This window comes from Carcharhinus amblyrhynchos, chromosome 15, assembly GCF_965287045.1.
Source record: "Carcharhinus amblyrhynchos chromosome 15, sCarAmb.v2.hapA, whole genome shotgun sequence".
Classification (NCBI taxonomy): domain Eukaryota; kingdom Metazoa; phylum Chordata; class Chondrichthyes; order Carcharhiniformes; family Carcharhinidae; genus Carcharhinus; species Carcharhinus amblyrhynchos.
The window spans coordinates 9,712,918-9,729,758 of NC_137338.1; the positions used below are offsets into that span (position 1 = coordinate 9,712,918).

At 43.8% G+C, this 16,841-nt stretch overlaps 1 protein-coding gene across 1 annotated transcript in view; it reads right to left on the minus strand.

Annotated features, from left to right (window-relative positions):
• The window catches only part of adamts5 (ADAM metallopeptidase with thrombospondin type 1 motif, 5 (aggrecanase-2)), a 36,146-nt gene extending 20,352 nt beyond the window's left edge, over positions 1–15,794 (minus strand). Inside the window, exons 1-4 of the mRNA XM_080203399.1 lie at positions 14,633–15,794; positions 5,323–5,455; positions 4,003–4,170; positions 1,159–1,442 (exon numbers count right to left, since the gene is read on the minus strand). Of these exons, the coding sequence (XP_080059525.1) occupies positions 1,159–1,442; positions 4,003–4,170; positions 5,323–5,455; positions 14,633–15,577 (1,530 nt within the window). The 5' untranslated portion in view covers positions 15,578–15,794. The remainder of the gene's footprint in view (positions 1–1,158; positions 1,443–4,002; positions 4,171–5,322; positions 5,456–14,632) is intronic.
• Between the last annotated feature and the right edge of the window lie 1,047 nt (positions 15,795–16,841).

A 16,841-nucleotide genomic window follows, 5' to 3' on the forward strand; every position in this document is an offset into this window, starting at 1 on the left:
TGAAACAAGAACAGGAAATGCTGGAAAAATCTCAGCAGGTCTGACAGCATCTGTGGAGAGAGAACAGAGCCAACTTTTGGCATGCCACCAGATTTGAAACATTGGCTCTAATTTCTCTCTCCATAGAGGCTGTCAGACCTGCTGAGATTTTCCAAAATTTTCAGGTTTTATTGAAGTAGACGTAGTTAGGGGCAGGAAGCCTGGTTTGAGGCTTCTACCCCTTTCCCACTTCAATGTATCCGCTGAACCAAAGGAAGAGATTAATCTAAGGTGTCAACACTTTCAAAATGCACTGACTTGAATTGCAGAAATCCATCCAATTGGTCTTGGGGGCTTTGAGATTATGTCATTGGCCGTGAACACTTGAACATTTGTGTGAAATTCTGCTCGCTGTGATGGAATAGGAAGTGCTCCATCTATTTGCATATTGCAAGTAAACCACTGTATAATTCCAGGGCCACGAGAAACTGAACCTGGTCAGAGTGTAGCATCCTGAGCATTGAGGCCTGAGGATTTGCCACACTTCCTCTTTGTGAAAATACACAGATGACATTTTTTTAATCCTTGAGAACTGGAGGAAACCAGTTGGCAGCCAACATCAAAAAGGATCTGTGGGAAAATAGTTTTTGCGTTACGGCATTGGAATGAAATAGGCCGTTGTTCTCTTGTTTGCTGGTTTTATTTCCACTGGAATGAGGCGGCATTCTTGGTTCTAGACTGGAACAGGAATGACACTGTGCTTGACCAATTGCTGTCTCAGCTTTGTTGCTTTCAATCCCTCAGATCTCAGGGCAGCATAGCATTTCACAACAGAAATTAAAAACAAATACTGCATAACAGTCACCTCGAGGTTAATGTGATTTTCCCTCCACCCCAATCCCGCCACGTTGCTTCTCATTTCCTCTTGTCTTTATGTATGGCCAACACCAGATTCATTCATTTTTCATGTTGGAGCCCAGACAGCAATTGCCAACAATCTACTCAAACACAAAATGCTTCACTGCACACGCATCTGGTCACATCTTCTCTACAGATCAGTGTGCACATACAGAACACACGCACATACAAGCAGATCAGGGGTGAGATCCTGCACCTGATGTGAGAAATGAGGTTCCATGCATTCTGATCAGTGGTGTTATTTCTAGATCACCTACTCACCGAATAATACTTCCGTTTGGTTTTGTCCACACATTTGCCGTGGAGACAGATTCTCCCCTTTCCACATGGTGTCCCTTCCACAGCAGGCAGTTTCTTGGTCATGCACACCATCTGACCCTGACGGATGACAGCGCACCACAGGCGGGAGCACACATCCATTCCCGGGCAGACCGTGTACTCTGGCCCGAAAGCCAACTTGCACTGACGGACAGCATCGTAGCTCTGCCCTGGCAGCTCCTCAGGTACTCGCAGGGGCTTCTTTGGAGGATCAAGGAGACAATCTCCTAGAAAGGAGAACAATCTTTAAATATTCATGTTTCCAAACATCTCCTGGAAAAGAACTATAAAGTTCAATGTAAATTAGCTTTCCCATTAGTAAGAGTGACACTGAACCACACAGACCAGTAAAGGTCCGAATTCCATCTTGTTTTGCAATTTGATCTCAGACAGGGGGGTTGTTCCAATTAGCCTCAATGCAACTGAACCACACACACACACTCACTCACTCATACACACACACACACACACCCATACACACACACATACTTACACACACACTCATATTCACACAATACTCATACACACACACTCACACATACACTCATTCATACACACACACAGACGCGGACACACACTCACACACACACACTCATATACACACACACTCACACAGAAACACACACACATACATACACATACAGATGCAGATACACACAGACACACACATACACACTCATACACATAAAGACACACACACACACACAAGAAAGCTCTGTACAAACTCACATTTCTTTTAATGGTTAAAAAGACAATAGGCAAAGGGCAGAGCAAATACTATCCAATCGCTCATCGATCTTTAGAAAAGGACCTGACATTTTAATTTCAAAAAGCAGAATCAATGACTCTCATATAAAATGCACCAATCAGCAATGTCCTTATAAAGTGATGGAGATCTCTGCTTCAAAGTTGGGGATCGGGGTTCAGGAGATAAAATTTCAACTTAAGTGAAAAATCTGGATTTGAAGCCTAATGACGACCATGAAATCATTGTTGATTGTCATGAAAAACCATCTTGCTCACTAATGTCCTCTTTAGGGAAGGAAATCTGCCATCCTTACCTGCTCTGGCCTACATGTGACTCCAGATGCACAGCAATGTAGTTGACTCTCAAATTCCCTCTTAAATGGAGGGCAGATAGGAATGGGTTATAAGTGCTGGCCTGGCCAGTGGCACCCATAAATGAATAAAAGAGGTATCTTCTTATCCTTTGCATAGCAGCCATTTTCAAAGCAGAAACATGGCTTAGGCGTAATCCTTCTACTTTGCATAGGGTGATCTGTTTCAACCCTGGGTTATCCTCCAGCCTGAGAGATGTAATAAGCCTCTATATGAACGGAAGTCTGTTTGTACATATTTTCTACTTTGATCTTTGCAACAAGTAAACAAATGAGCTATGATTGAGGCAGTCCCTTCTAATTCTGTTTAGACCACAATTTGCACTAATTTTACTTTATGCCTTCTTTGGATTCTCCTTGCAGTTTTTTGGCCCTCTTCCAAAACTGCTGATATTTCCTGGGGTTTTGTTCGACACATTTACTGCTCTACAATCATTCACCATGTGTGAACCGACAAAATAAATTCTACCAGTCTTCTTTATACATAAAGGGGATACATAACAGCTGAGTCTGATCCTATTCTTATCAAGCCCACAAAAATTTTCCAGCAGGGCTGTCACCAGAGAGTGATCACAAATTGGAATCTTTATCAATTTCCATCCCTCAGAAGTCCAGGGGCATGGGGCTTCAGTTGAGACTAGCAACACAACACTGACCAAAGAACAAATCTGGGATCTTCTTGTGTTGGATAGCTCAGTCAGAGAAATAAAAACTTGTAATTATAAGGCCTTTCCATCCCAAAGTGATATACAGCCATTGAGACCATAAGACATAGGATTTGGCCCATCAAGTCTGCTCTGTCATTCAATGAGATCATTAGCTGATCTGATATGATAAATCCTCACCTCCACTTACCCGCCTTATCCCTATAACCCTTGATTCCCTTACTAATTAAAAATCTGTTTATCTCAGCCTTGAACATACTGAATGACTAACCTCTACAGCCTCCTGTGGTCAAGAATTCTACTGATTCTCTCCCCTCTGAAAGAAGAAATTCCTCTTAAAGTCTTAAAGTATTGAAGTATTTCTAACTCTGTTAAAACCACAATTTTCATTCATTTTACTGAATACTATTTTTGGATTCTCCCTCCAGACTTTCTCTCCACATTAGAGTGCTGATGTATGTAGTCACTCTTGCAACATAAAAGAAAAAAAGCAGCTAATTTGCATACAGTCAGCTCCCACAAACAGCAATGTGACAATGATGGGAAAACCAGGTTTATTGATGTTAGATTGATGGATAAATGTTGACCGGGACACTAGGGATAACTCTCCCACAAAATAATACGTGTTTTACACCCACCTGAGAAAGTAGGCTTGGCCTTGGCTTAATGCCCAATCTGGGAGATGGCACGTCCAACACTGCAGCACTTGCTCAGCACTCTACTATAGATTTAATTCTCAACTCTCACCACTGACGTCTCTGTTGATAGGACAGGAGCCGACAGTCTCCTGCTGCTCAGCCAGCTGAACTACAGCTGGTTGTACCATGAGTTATTGTGGGGCTGGTTATCGTGGGCATAAACAAATGCAATAAGAGTGAAACTGCATTCTGTCAGCATGGGCTGTGATGAGTTTGACACATGACTATTATTGAAACACAGGGGCCACTCATTAATATGGTATAAAAGGAGTAGTATAGATAATGGACTGTTGTGAGGGTACCTACCGTGACCGTCATCAAAGAACTCGGTTACTGTAGCAGAAGTGCACTTGGACCATGGTTTGGAAGAGTCAATGCTGGTCAAAATTGAAGACATTAGCCGTTTATCTTCAGTCAAGCCATATGAGTCTTCACAGAACTTGGAATCATCATGGGACAGTCCCAGGAGATGTCCTTCAATCAACAGGAAGTAGTTATAGTCAAACAATAAGTATTCCCAGATCTGATGTCTTGAAAATCATTTCACTATTTTGATTGGCGCAGGCCTTCTTGATAAACAATCCCATTCCAAAATCCAAATTAAGCATCACCTAACCACTGCTTCTTTATTAATCTCATCCATACCCATTGTGGACCTTTGGTCTTTTTCCCAGATTTTCCGACACCTCTGCCAGTCTGAGAAACTGGATAAGTATCATGCTGTGACGGATCTTACCCGATCCCATTTTCTGGAACTGGGCATAAATTTGCAGGAGTGGCCGTAGAGTGAGACTTGCTTTTGATCAGAGCAAGAAGAGGATGCTGAAGAGACCCATTAGTTATGTTGGGGAATGAGAGAAACATGAGATCTTTTCATTTTGACAAAGAAAGTTCAGAATTATGACAGGTATTAATGGAATTGGAGAAATTCAATGCCAATAATTAAGCATTGGATCATCAAAAATATAAAGAGAGGGATTGGAAGGTTGTTTTCTATGCAGAGGTTTGTCAGGATGTTGAATAACCTGTCTAATGCAGTGGTGCACACATAACCCACCACAGCTTTTAACTATTGAGAGTATTCAAATACTGTTAAAAGAAAAATTAACAGGGTTTGGTGAGGGGGCAGGGGAATGAGACAAAGTGGATTACTCTTTCAGAGAGCTGGTGCATTTGTGCTGGGATGAATGGTCTTGTTTTGTACTATGTAATACTATGATTCTAAGGGCGGGATTTTACAGCCTCACTCATCCCAAAAACGTAAAATCTAACCACAGGTCAATGGACCTTTCCATACTCCGCTCCTCGCCCGCTCCAATTTCTGTGGCAGGCAGGGCAGTAAAATTCCAGCCTATGACTCTTCTCTATCTCCCTATGGGCTACTGCTTAACATACCTGGCCAAAGTGACCAGGGCTGGACTCTAGTGCATCAGATTTCTACATATTGGGCCAATCCCTCTTTCCAGTTATCTCTTAAACTTGATATATGTGACAATAAATTGATAATCCCTGATATATCAGTTAAAATAGACAGACAGATTGTGCCTTTGGACTTTTTGTGGGATCTTATACTTGGGTTGCTTAAGTTGGGACATGTACAGATTTTATTTGTGGGAATGTACATACCTATTTCATGAGCCACTGTAAATGCAGCATGGAGGCCGTCATCTTCAATGATTGCACAGCTGCGCTCGGGGGAGCAGATGGTTCCCACATCCGCCATTCCCAAAGTATCACAGGAATGATGTCCACACAAATTCTGCAAGTAAAGAAATAAAACACACTTAAATTTCAAACTAGCCATTTGTAAAGCAAGCGCTTATATATTACAAGGTCAAATTATAAATTGAACATTCTAAAATTATGCAGCGGGTCAATCAGCATCCAACTGATGGGTTAAACTGATGGGGCAGCAAGGTGGCACAGTGGTTGGCACAATGGTTTGCACTGCTGCTTCACAGCATCAAGGACCGGGGTTTGATTACTGGGTTTGGGTCACTGTGTGGACTAAGCACATTCTCCCTGTGTCACTCTGCTGCTCTGGTACTCCTTGCAGCTTTCGTTAAAATAGACAAATCCAGGTAATTACAATTGTTGTAAATTTCACATTCAAGGTGAAGAACAACCCTGTGAAATAATTGCCTTCCTTTCTTATTACATCTTTAAGATTGTTTGTATTTTCAAAAATCATGGTTAGAATGGTAATTTTTAAAATCTCTTGCGGCACATTTTTGGGTTTTAGTAAAATAACCATCACAGGTTCCTTTCAAAATTGATAAGTTTGAACTCACATGTATTTACATCTGCATTAATTTTACACCATCATCCTCTCTTTCATTTTAGTTGGTTCATGTGATATCACCTGATTATTCTGTTGTGATCATGTATGTGAATAGAATGAGGATGCATCAGTTTCAGCCATGATGCCCATATAGACTGAATTGAATAGCCTGATACCAATTATATAATGAAGAATGACAACTTGACGAAATCTTTAAGAGCGCACTGAACTGTGCCCAGCAAGACTCAGCACCCTCAGTGTGTGATAAGTAAATCAAAGGAGTAACAATAATAGTGCTAACCAGGTATGATCTGGCACGCGATTTGTGGCGTGATTTCTCTCTATCTACCTGGAAGCATAGGACACTTTGTTCCACGTTTAGCGGCTAACTTCTGCGGATCCATGGTACATTTCAAGACTGGAACACATCCCTAGCTTCAGGTAACACAGCAGTGAGAAACTTAAGCCATTTAGGACAGCTAAATAAACCACAAATCACTGGCTCCAAATTAAACTGCGGGTCACTGCGATTCAGTATTCCTAGTGAGGAGCAGTTTTTCCCGGGAGCATGTGCTTCTTGGCAAGTCAGAAGCACCCATCACATGACCATCCAGCCAAGGACCAAACCACAGGCTGAGCGCTTGTGTTTACCCAAGGTGTTTTCTCTGTCTGTACCACACCACAGAATTGCCTGCTAACTGCTCTGAACATTTGTGTACGAAAGATTATGCCTCTTATGAAATTCCTCTGCTTGCTATTTTAACGGAGGTGTAAATCCACTTAAAATCAATATTTTGCTTCCTTGAATGTCATTTTGCAACATGCTGAAGCCTGTGTTTTATGTGTATATATTTTATATACAGGTTAGGTAGGAGAGTATGTTCTACATGCATTTCTCTTACCATTTTATACTATATATATATTTACTGGGTTTGCTTTAAGTTGGTACATAAAAGAAAAGATACCAAGGCTATAGTGCAGGTCACCACCATCATAAAACCATGAAGCACTGATTAGATGGATGACTCTGATTTGCCAATGATCTGGTTGCTGATAAATAAACAGTTTCACCCTTAGAGAGAATGTGCGCTCCGCGGATTTGATGAGTTGGGGCTTCTCTCTCTCTGTGGGCAGTGCAGAATGCTGGCTGGCAGCCAAGGGGGACAGGACCCACAGTCTGTGCTAACCAACCATTAATGGCTCTCTGAAAAGGGAGAGGGAGAGAGAAAAACAACACTGCCGAGGGAGGAAAAAAATAATAATTATAAAGAAAACATGTTAGGGGAAAGAGGCAATGACTGGTGTTTTCACACAGGCTCCTGGCATTAGTTCAAAGATTCCAGAATCAGGTGTCTCTTCTGGTCAGTGCTCTGTTTATTGCTGCCCCACTTAAAGGCACTGGACAACACAGCTGGGAGTGATTTCTTTTTTGACCGACACAAAATCTTTTGGAAAATAAACAAATGTCTCTGGAAGTTCAGAACAACACGTACATATCCAAGCGTAAAGCAACAGACAGCCTTACTGTTTATTATTTACCCAATAGCAAAGCCCAAAAACCCATGTACAGTATTAGTCACAATTTTGTTCCGGTGTGGGATTTGATACTTACTTTGTCAGCAGTGAGTTTTCCCTAAATAAGTTGATCTATTTATAGTACGGTTATTGATAAACACAAGGCTCTGACTACTCTCCATCAGCACTCCTTCCACCCCCACCCTACACTGATTGGTATTACCTGCTTTTTCCTCATTTTCTGGCCCAGCCTTTCTAACCCCACCCCCTTTCTCCAAAAGGGAGTTACTATTAAACTCAAGAATTTCAAATTAATTTTCTCAAATGCTCCAAAAATAAAAGATCAAATAGTGAGAAGATAGCCGTGTAATTAAGAGCTATTTTTCCTTGTAATGTAAGAAAAAAATGACATGGGCAGACTGCTTCAATGAAAGGCATATTATCTTCTGATGAAAGGCCACACAAGATATTTTGTTGAGCTTGTAAACAGAGGAATGTGCCACAAGGTAATTGCGCCTGATGTAAGTACAAAAATAATCATGTAAAATTATTTGAATGTGGGTTATAGTATTGCCAACAGTTAGGGCCATGGCATAACCCTGGAATCTGCAAGCCTTTCAACCAAGATCTGAAAACAGGTTTGGCCTAAAGTTGATCTGCTAAAAACAGATTTTGTAAAAGAATGACCTGCATCTTTATCATGTTTTTCAGGATCCCCGGATGTCTAAAAACCAATAAAATCCTTTATATTGTCCTTTTTTTAACGTGCACCCTCCAAGCTCCCACAAACAGCAATGTGATAACACCCAGATAAACAGTTTGAGCAATGTGGTTGAGGGCGAAACGTCAACCAGGTCCCCAGGGGTAACTCCCTTGTTCTTCTTTGAAGTACTGCCATGGGATCTTTTATATCCACCCAACCGGGGCCTCAGTTTAATGTCTCAACCAAAGCTAGCGCTTCCGACAGTGCAGCACTCCCTCAGTACTGCATTAGAGTGTCAGCCTTGATTTTCAAGCTCAAGCCCTGGTGGGACTTGATCCTGGAACCTTGGGACTCAGAAGCAAGAGTAACATCAATTGACATTTTCTGGAGTGCAATTCTTTGATGCTAATCATCTCCCAGGTGATTATGTATAAGCTTGGGCAGCAATTGCTAAGCTGTTTCACTGTGGAAGACGTCACAACATGTTCCATTATGGCACCACCCATATTCTCCCCTACCTGCTTTCTAGCAGTGACATAGGGCAGCAATCAGGAGTAGAAACCCTGGTGGATATCTTTTCTCCTCCTGGCAAAGGAACACAAGCCCTTACTAACTTTCCTGGGATCTAACTACTGATCAAGAATCAAATTTGAGATCTTGCTGCTCTGGAAGGATCAATGCATTTATTCATTAAGCATTCAGGAAGCATTTTCTCCATGTATATATCACCCTATCCAATTCATTCACTGGAACTACGTTCCCAATCGGAGAAGTAACTGTTTCTCATACATACATGCACTTTCACTATTCGGCAAGGTTGGATCATTTGGGAGAGGCTTCTTGGTGACAGATTGTGCTTCCACTTTTAGACAATTTCTGTACTTGATCCTTTGACCCTCTCTCTTTCTAACCTACTGTGGTTTGAAAGAACTGATCTCTGTGGAGTATTACTGATAATGGAAGCTTGTCTTCCTAATCTGTGAAATTATGAAGATAACCAAATTTACTTTACATTGTTGAATCATAGAATCCTACAGTGCAAAAGGAGGCCATTCGGCCCATTGAGTCTACACCGACCACAATTCCACCTGGGCCCTATCCCTGTAACCCCATGTCTTTACCCTTGCTAGTCCCCCCTAACATTAATGGGCAACTTAGCATGGGCAATCCACCTAATTTGCACATCTTTGGACTGTGGGAGGAAACTGGAGTCCTCAGAGGAAACCCACGCAGACATGGGGAGAACGTGCAAACTCTACACAGTCACCCAAGGCTGGAATCGAACCTGGGTCCCTGGCACTGTGAGCGAGTTTAAGTTAGCTGCTGTCATAATCAATGTCTGAAATTACAGTCATTGTATCCACTGGAATTTGAAGAAGATGAATTGCAATTTTAAGATCTGCTGATCAATACCAGCCCTATTTTCTAAAGACAGCAGAGCTCAAGTTCATTGTACAGACCAGTGCGTAGGTGGAAATGTAGACAGACCAGAAATGTGTCAAAAGCCTGTTGAAATTCACAGTCTTGGTTCACAACTTGAACAAATTACAGGGGCATGTCTGATAACCGTACAGCCATTCTTCAATATATTCTAACCATCAGAGGGATGATGGGAAGAGAACAAGCATGTTGCCATTGTTCATCACTTGGGCCATGTTTCTTCTCCTAAATGCACTTATGGAATGAGAAGAATTGGTTTGATATACATGGCACCTGAATCTGTGGTGAACGTGACTCATGAGTCCTGAAAGGTCTGGTGCTTCTTAGAAAGCACAACCCAATGACCTTTTAATCATTGTATAAGAGATCACTGCGTTATAAAAACAGAAGCACTCTATTCAGTACAGCTCAGTATAACTGATGCTATCTGGCACTGATGGCATTTGCAGGGTTGGCAGCTGGTTTTAAAAGACTGTTAGCTTAGACACCAGATGACACGGTGACAAAGTGGTTAGCACTGCTGCCTCACAGCTGAGTTCGACTCCTGGCTTGGGTCACTGTGTCTGCGTGGGTTTCCTCTGGGTGCTCTGGTTTCCTCCCACAGTCCAAAGATATGAGGGTTAGGTGCATTGGCTGTGCTAAATTGCCCTTTAGTATCCTGGGATGTGGAGGTTAGAGGGATTGATGCAGTAAATATGTAGGGATAGGGTCTAGGTAGGATTCTTGTCGGTTCAGACTCAATGGGCAGAATGGCGTCCTTCTGTACTGTAGGGATTCAATGATTCTGCTGTTTTTTTGGTTATTATGTGATATCTCTGTGATCAAAATTCATTGACCTGCCAGATTTGAAACTAGCTTTGTACTTTTGAATTGCCGTAGCTCCACTCAACACGCCATTCACTATGATATTTTGAAAGGCTTAAGATAGACCAGTTGCATGAATCTGTCTGCATATTTCTGCCGATCCCCCTAACACAATGTGCCTTGGCATACAGACTTCAAATGCCTATTTGCTTTTTTTTTCAGTGTTATCTCTTCATCCCTATCTGGTTTGAATGGATGGTTCCATTGTTGGGATTAGTTCTGTAGTAACTCACTCCAAAAACCCTGATACACTTGGCAGTCTTGACAAAGAGTGCCAGTATGATGTTCAACTATGGAGGCTGTAACAGGCAAATTCAATGTGATTCCCTTGGCCTCCACATTGGCAGACCTTTGAATGGTGGGGGTGGGGCTGAGAGCTGGGCATCATTAGATAGAGATGGGAAGCAAAAATTCTACTTTCTTCAATTTCCTATTTCAGAGGCACTGAAAACAATTGCAATACTGTCCAGCTGAGGTGAGTTAATTTCAAAAAGATCGGCAGAATCAAACCTGAGATAATCTTCACCTTTGTGGCTCAAACACCTTTTTGGAGTTGTATAGAACTTTGGTAAGGCCACAGTTAGAGTACTGTGTGCAGTTCTGGTTGCCACACTATAGGAAGGATGTGATTACACTGGAGGGGGTGCAGAGGAAATCCATCAGGATGCTGCTTGGGATGGAACATTTAAGTTATGAAGAGAGATTGTGTAGGCTTGGGTTGTTTTTGTTGGAGCAGAGAAGACTGAGGAGCGACCTGATCGAGGTCTACAATATTAGGAGAGACATGGATAGAGTGGATAAGGAGCAGCTGTTCCCCTTAGTTGAAGGGTCAGTCATGAAGGGACATAAGTTCAAGGTGAGGGGCAGGAGGTTTAGGGGGAATATGAGGAAAACCAAATTTACCCAGAGGATGGTGTTGGTCTGTATTGCGCTGCCTGGGAGGATGGTAGAGGCGGGTTGCCTCACATCATTTAAAAAGTACTTGAATGAGCTCTTGGCACATTATAACATTCCAGGCTCTACGCCAAATTCTGATAAAGGAATTAGATGGGCGTTCAGGTGTTTCTCGTATGTCAATGCCGTCTCAATGGTCCGAAGGGCCTCTTCTGCATTGTATGATTCTTTGATTCTATGATTCTAATATCACTCAGGTAAGATCCAAGTCAATCATTTCCAAATGCGGGCTAGGATACATGATGAATCTTAATTTCAACTGCATTGTTCCAGGGAGGGAAGGAGCATTTAAGCCTACATATGCTGTAGCTCAAAGGGGCAATGAAATTCATAGCAGCAAACAGCATAAAAAAGCATGATGATGACTGAGGGCAAAGTTGGACTCTGCAGGTGCTTGACAAGATATTTCATCAGCCTTGACCAGGTGCACAAAGAAGTCCTGGAAAAGACTCCCAATGTGCATATTCAAATATTGATAGATTTGATCTTTTTAAAAAACTATCGATCCCTTTTTCTTGTCTTAATTTCTTCATCATTTGATCAGATGAGGCACTTACATTTGAAAATACTGCTCTCAAATACTGCTATCCCACTCCAGTTCTGCTGGTTACAAACTGAGGACTAATACCCCAAACTAACAGGGATGCAAGTGAGACCACTAGGATGGAAGAAGCACCTTTTTTGTTGGCTTAGCTGTTGGGACGGTCAGACAAATCAGGAAGGTTCCAAATTTCATTTCAGGTCTGTACTGAGTTAACTGTTTTTATCCAGGATCGCAATTGCCCTCAATGCCACAAACTCAAAACAGAAAACCTAGCAAAGCCACCTTCCTCTGATAGGTGTCCAATGACGTATGCTGAAAAGTGGACATTTACTGGGCCACTGTGAAGTCAGGTGCTCACAGTGGCTGGTCAGTCTGCAACATGGATTGCAGAAATTCACAGTTGAATGTTTGCTTCCTCGAAAATATCAGTAATGACAGCATTTCCCAACAACAAGTTAATGGCTTGAGGATAGGGAAAATTGGCAAGAAGAGGAAAACATTCGTCTAAGAATTTTCAAGTCAGTCTTTTTCAGAACTGGACAGGTGCAGCTGAACAGCTGTTGGTTCAGCTCATTCTGAAGTCTGGATACATCCTCAGGAATGCAAAGTTTGAAAACCTGGAATGCTACTGAATTTCCATGGTCTTACAAGCCAATCATTAAAGCACAAATCACAAGAATTAAGGAGTGAAAAAATACTAAAAATATGTGATCACCTTCAATATAATGGCCCAGAATCACAATTCCACCTTAAACTTAAAGAGGTATCTATACCGGTTAAAAACTGTCTGGTTAGCAGATAACATAATGATGTACCTGCATTTGTTTGATTTGATTTATTATTGTCACATGTATTAGTATCCAGTGAGAAGTATTGTTTCTTGCACGCTATACTGTACATACAGCAGAAAGGAAAGGGTGCAGAATGTTGTGTTACAGTCATAGCTAGGGTGTAGAGAAATAAACTTAATGCGAGGCAGGTCTATTCAAAAGTCTGATGGCAACAGGCAAGAAGCTGAAAAGCACTTTGTATCGGTCTGAAGTCACTGTAATCCATATCAATGCCATTTATCATTTATAAGGAGCTAGGGGGTGAGGAGGGCAGGGGGAGGAGGGGGACGTGGGAGGGAGGTTGAGATTATAACAGGCCAAAGCTGTGCCAAAATAGTTGGGAGTTGGACTATCCTTCCCCCGTTCTTGTCCAATGGTTAAGACTTTAACTGCATTTAAGATTACATTTATAAGCTTTCGAAGGTCATATGGCCCATGAAGGAGTCGGGATAAAGAGAGAGCTTTATGTTCCTGAGAATTCCTCCAGACACTGAACTTGCAAACTCCCAGCTGCTGAAGTTCCCACGGAAAAAAAAATCCCAACTGCTAACTGCAACCAGAGGCTGGTGCAAAGGGCCTTGAATTAGCATAAGGATAACTTAAAGGGGCAATGCCTCTTCAGGAAAAATACCACCTAGTTTTTTTCCAATTTGCAGCGGTTGAAAAGAAATGTTATTTCGTCCCAACATACTGCAGTCAACTAGCATCACATATTCCTGAACAAACGCACAAATATATTGACCAGACAATTTTTCATTCAGGTGGTGCCTGTTTAATTTCAGAAGCACATGCTCCGAGCTTGCAAACCATGGAGTTGAATGTTTATAAACATCTTACTGGATGGGAGGGCATTATTAGCGAGGACTGACTTCACTTTCATTCCTTCTGAAAAGCAAGGAAAGCATGCATCCCACACAAACATCCAGGTCTCAGTATTCAAAGAGCCCCAAATACAGTAGTGAGCTAAACCCTGGACATTCCTTACTGTTCAAGGTCAGGCTGACAACAGCTAGCACCACACTCTGAAACTATTATAAGGGACCAATACAGTTGAAAAAACCTTACACTTAAACCTGCAATTCACAAAATTTACCTGCACTTTACAAGAGAATTCAAATTATTTTGTTCCTTAAGCATTGCTTTAAAAAAATGTTAAAGCTTTTCATCTTGAACTCAACAGGACAACACCCGATGTCTGAGGAAAGAGCAACTTTATACTGTGAACTCTGTTCTCATACAGCATGAAGTTGTTGTTGCCCCCGACCTCATGTTCTTGCGATTTTCCTGATGAGTACAAGATGAAAAGCTTCGACAACATGCCTTTTTTTCCCAGCAAAATTCATTTCATTCCTTTGGGGGAATTAACAATACCTTGAAATTATAAAATACATAAGAAATGGAGGCTAATGCTGCTCACATGGACCCGTGTCAGAGGCAATCGCCCAGGCAGCCTCGCTGCTTTGGTTAGGGGACACTCAGTGAGAGAGTGAAGATCTAACTGGGACACGTTAGTACAGTTTGACACTTGCTCTGCGCGCTGAGGTTCACCCACAGCATCATCAAGTTCGGGGTGAGCACAGATCAGGACCTGATTCCAGAGTTCGTGGGGATGGTTTGACACAAGTTTTTCAGGTGTCCTCTCCCCCCGCCCGCCCCCCCCCCCCGCCGAAAGAACCCATTGCATCTTTATTAAAACCTTATTGATGATGAATAAGGTGAAGATGCAGAACCACACTTGGGGGTTTTGACCTGTTGTGTGTGTGTGTGTTGTGTGTGTTGTGTGTAGGGTGTACAGAGGGTCTTACCTCCCGGGTGAAGAGGATAGCAGCATCGTGATGGCCCGCATGGCTGTCGTCCAGCTGGTTGTGTTGGTGTTGCCACCTGCAGAAGTTCTTCAGGGTGGCCGCCGCGTTCTTGCTGACCTGGGGCCCCTGGCCTGGCTCGGTGATGACCGTGATGTTGACCACGGCCAGGCGGACCGGGTTCTCGATGCTGGCGTGGCCGAAGAGCCTGGAGGCGATGGAGGCCAGGGTCATCAGGTAGTGCTGGAGCTTGCGGCCGTACTGGCGGGACATGGAGGAGTCGGCCACCAGCAGCAGCTCCACATGGCGAGCCCGGGACACGGAGCGCTTGGAGCGGCCGCGCCGCCCGCCCTCTGCGCCCTTCCCCGGGGCTCCGGGCGAGGGGGTCTCGCAGCGGCTGGGCTCGGCCAGGGTCCGGAAGGTGAAGTGCTCCCGGCTGAAGAGGTGCAGCACCTTGTCACCCCCGTAGAGCGGCTGGTCCCGGGCTGCGGGGGGGCTGAGCAAGGGGCTGATGTTGTAACGGGAATGGCCAACCGCGAAGAAGCCGTGCAGACCCCCGCACAGGTTGAAGACAGCCAGGGACTCGGGCTGCGAGTCCACCGTGCCCCGGTAGTAGCAGCGGCCGCTCGGCCCGGCGCCCGCTGCTAGCGGGGAGGGCAGGGCGGCCCCCAGGTGCGGGGAGGTGACAGCTTCGTCCCTTTCCAAGTCCAGCAGGAACCTCTTGCCGTCCGCGTACACGATGTAGCCCACCTTGCCGTCCCCGGAGTAAATGCGATCCACATTGTGCACCAGCCCGCTCCTCCTCCTCCTCCAGCCGGGCTGCCTGGCAGTGACCGGCCCGGACAGGGAGCTGGCTGGCGGCTGGGTTAGGGTCAGCTGCTCGGCTGCCAGGCACAGCCACAGAGTCTGATAGAGAGTGCAGAAAGTCAGCAAAGCAAACAGCACCATGTTGTCAATAACAATCCCTTACAAACTCCCCAAAACAAACCAAAAAAAAACACACACACGCACAGCTTCTAAAATAAACAAAAAAAAATTCAGAAACTAAAATATTGAATTGCCAAATCTCCCCAAAAAACTTTTCAGTGCATCACCCTGCCCGGGTAAAACTCATCAAAATATTTATTTTCAAAAAGAGCAAAGAAAAGTTCTTTGTACAAGTGTGCCCCCCTCACTGTTAGAGAGGAGATCTAAGATGCGAGGCACTGTAACAATGAATTTATAGCCAATGCCTCCAAGCTCGGATCGTCACTGCTGCGTCTTAGAGGCACTCTCTGCAACCGCCCCCTGCCAGTAATACCCTGATGTACTCACTCAAACATCGCTGTCCACACCGCGTCACTTCATGCATCTCGTCAAAACATCGTTGTGAAATAAATACTGGATTGATGGCCCGAAACTTGGATCTGGCACTTGGATCACCCTCGCTGGGTCAAACCTGCCTTCCCCGGGATCTATTCCAGAGAGGATTCATCATTATCCGCCTTGTTGGCGTAGAAGGGAAAATCCCGCGGGGCACGACCCGCTACGGGTCAAGGTTTTCACATCACTTCACTGGACTCACCCCTCGTGCCAACTCCTACCCCCCCCCACCCCCAGCCTCCCCGACCATCGTTACGCAGGCGTTGCCCCGATAAAGTTAAACAGGTCAAAAGGACAAGGGAACGACATAGCTTGTCTGTAAGAGAGCACAATGTAACTCCAAGTGTTCAGTACATTCAGGGGCACAATCCTGATTGGAAACGCTTAACTCTTGACGAACTTCTGTGCTTGACTTAGCTGGGGGTCGGCTTGAAAGTTTAGCAACAGGCTTCAAATCCAAGAGTAAATGAGACAACATATTGTAGGATCACCCCCCCCCCCAAACATACTTTAGTATCCCACCCACTCTAACATATTGTAGAGTTCCCCCACCCTAACATATTGTAGTGCCCCCCAACATATTGTTTTGGCCCCCACCCAACTTAATGTATTGTAGTGTTCCCCACCCTAACATATTGTAGTGTCTCCCCCACCCTAGTATCTTGTAGTGCTGCCACCCTAATATATTGTAGTGTCCCCAATCCACCTTAATGTATTGTAATGTTCCTCCACCCTAACATATTGTAATGTCCCCTTCACTCCGAGTGATCCCGACTGATATTAGTCTGTAGGTGGGGATAGGCAGGAGCTGGGTGGGCTGAGGTGCATTCCCCCACATGGTACCTTGCTG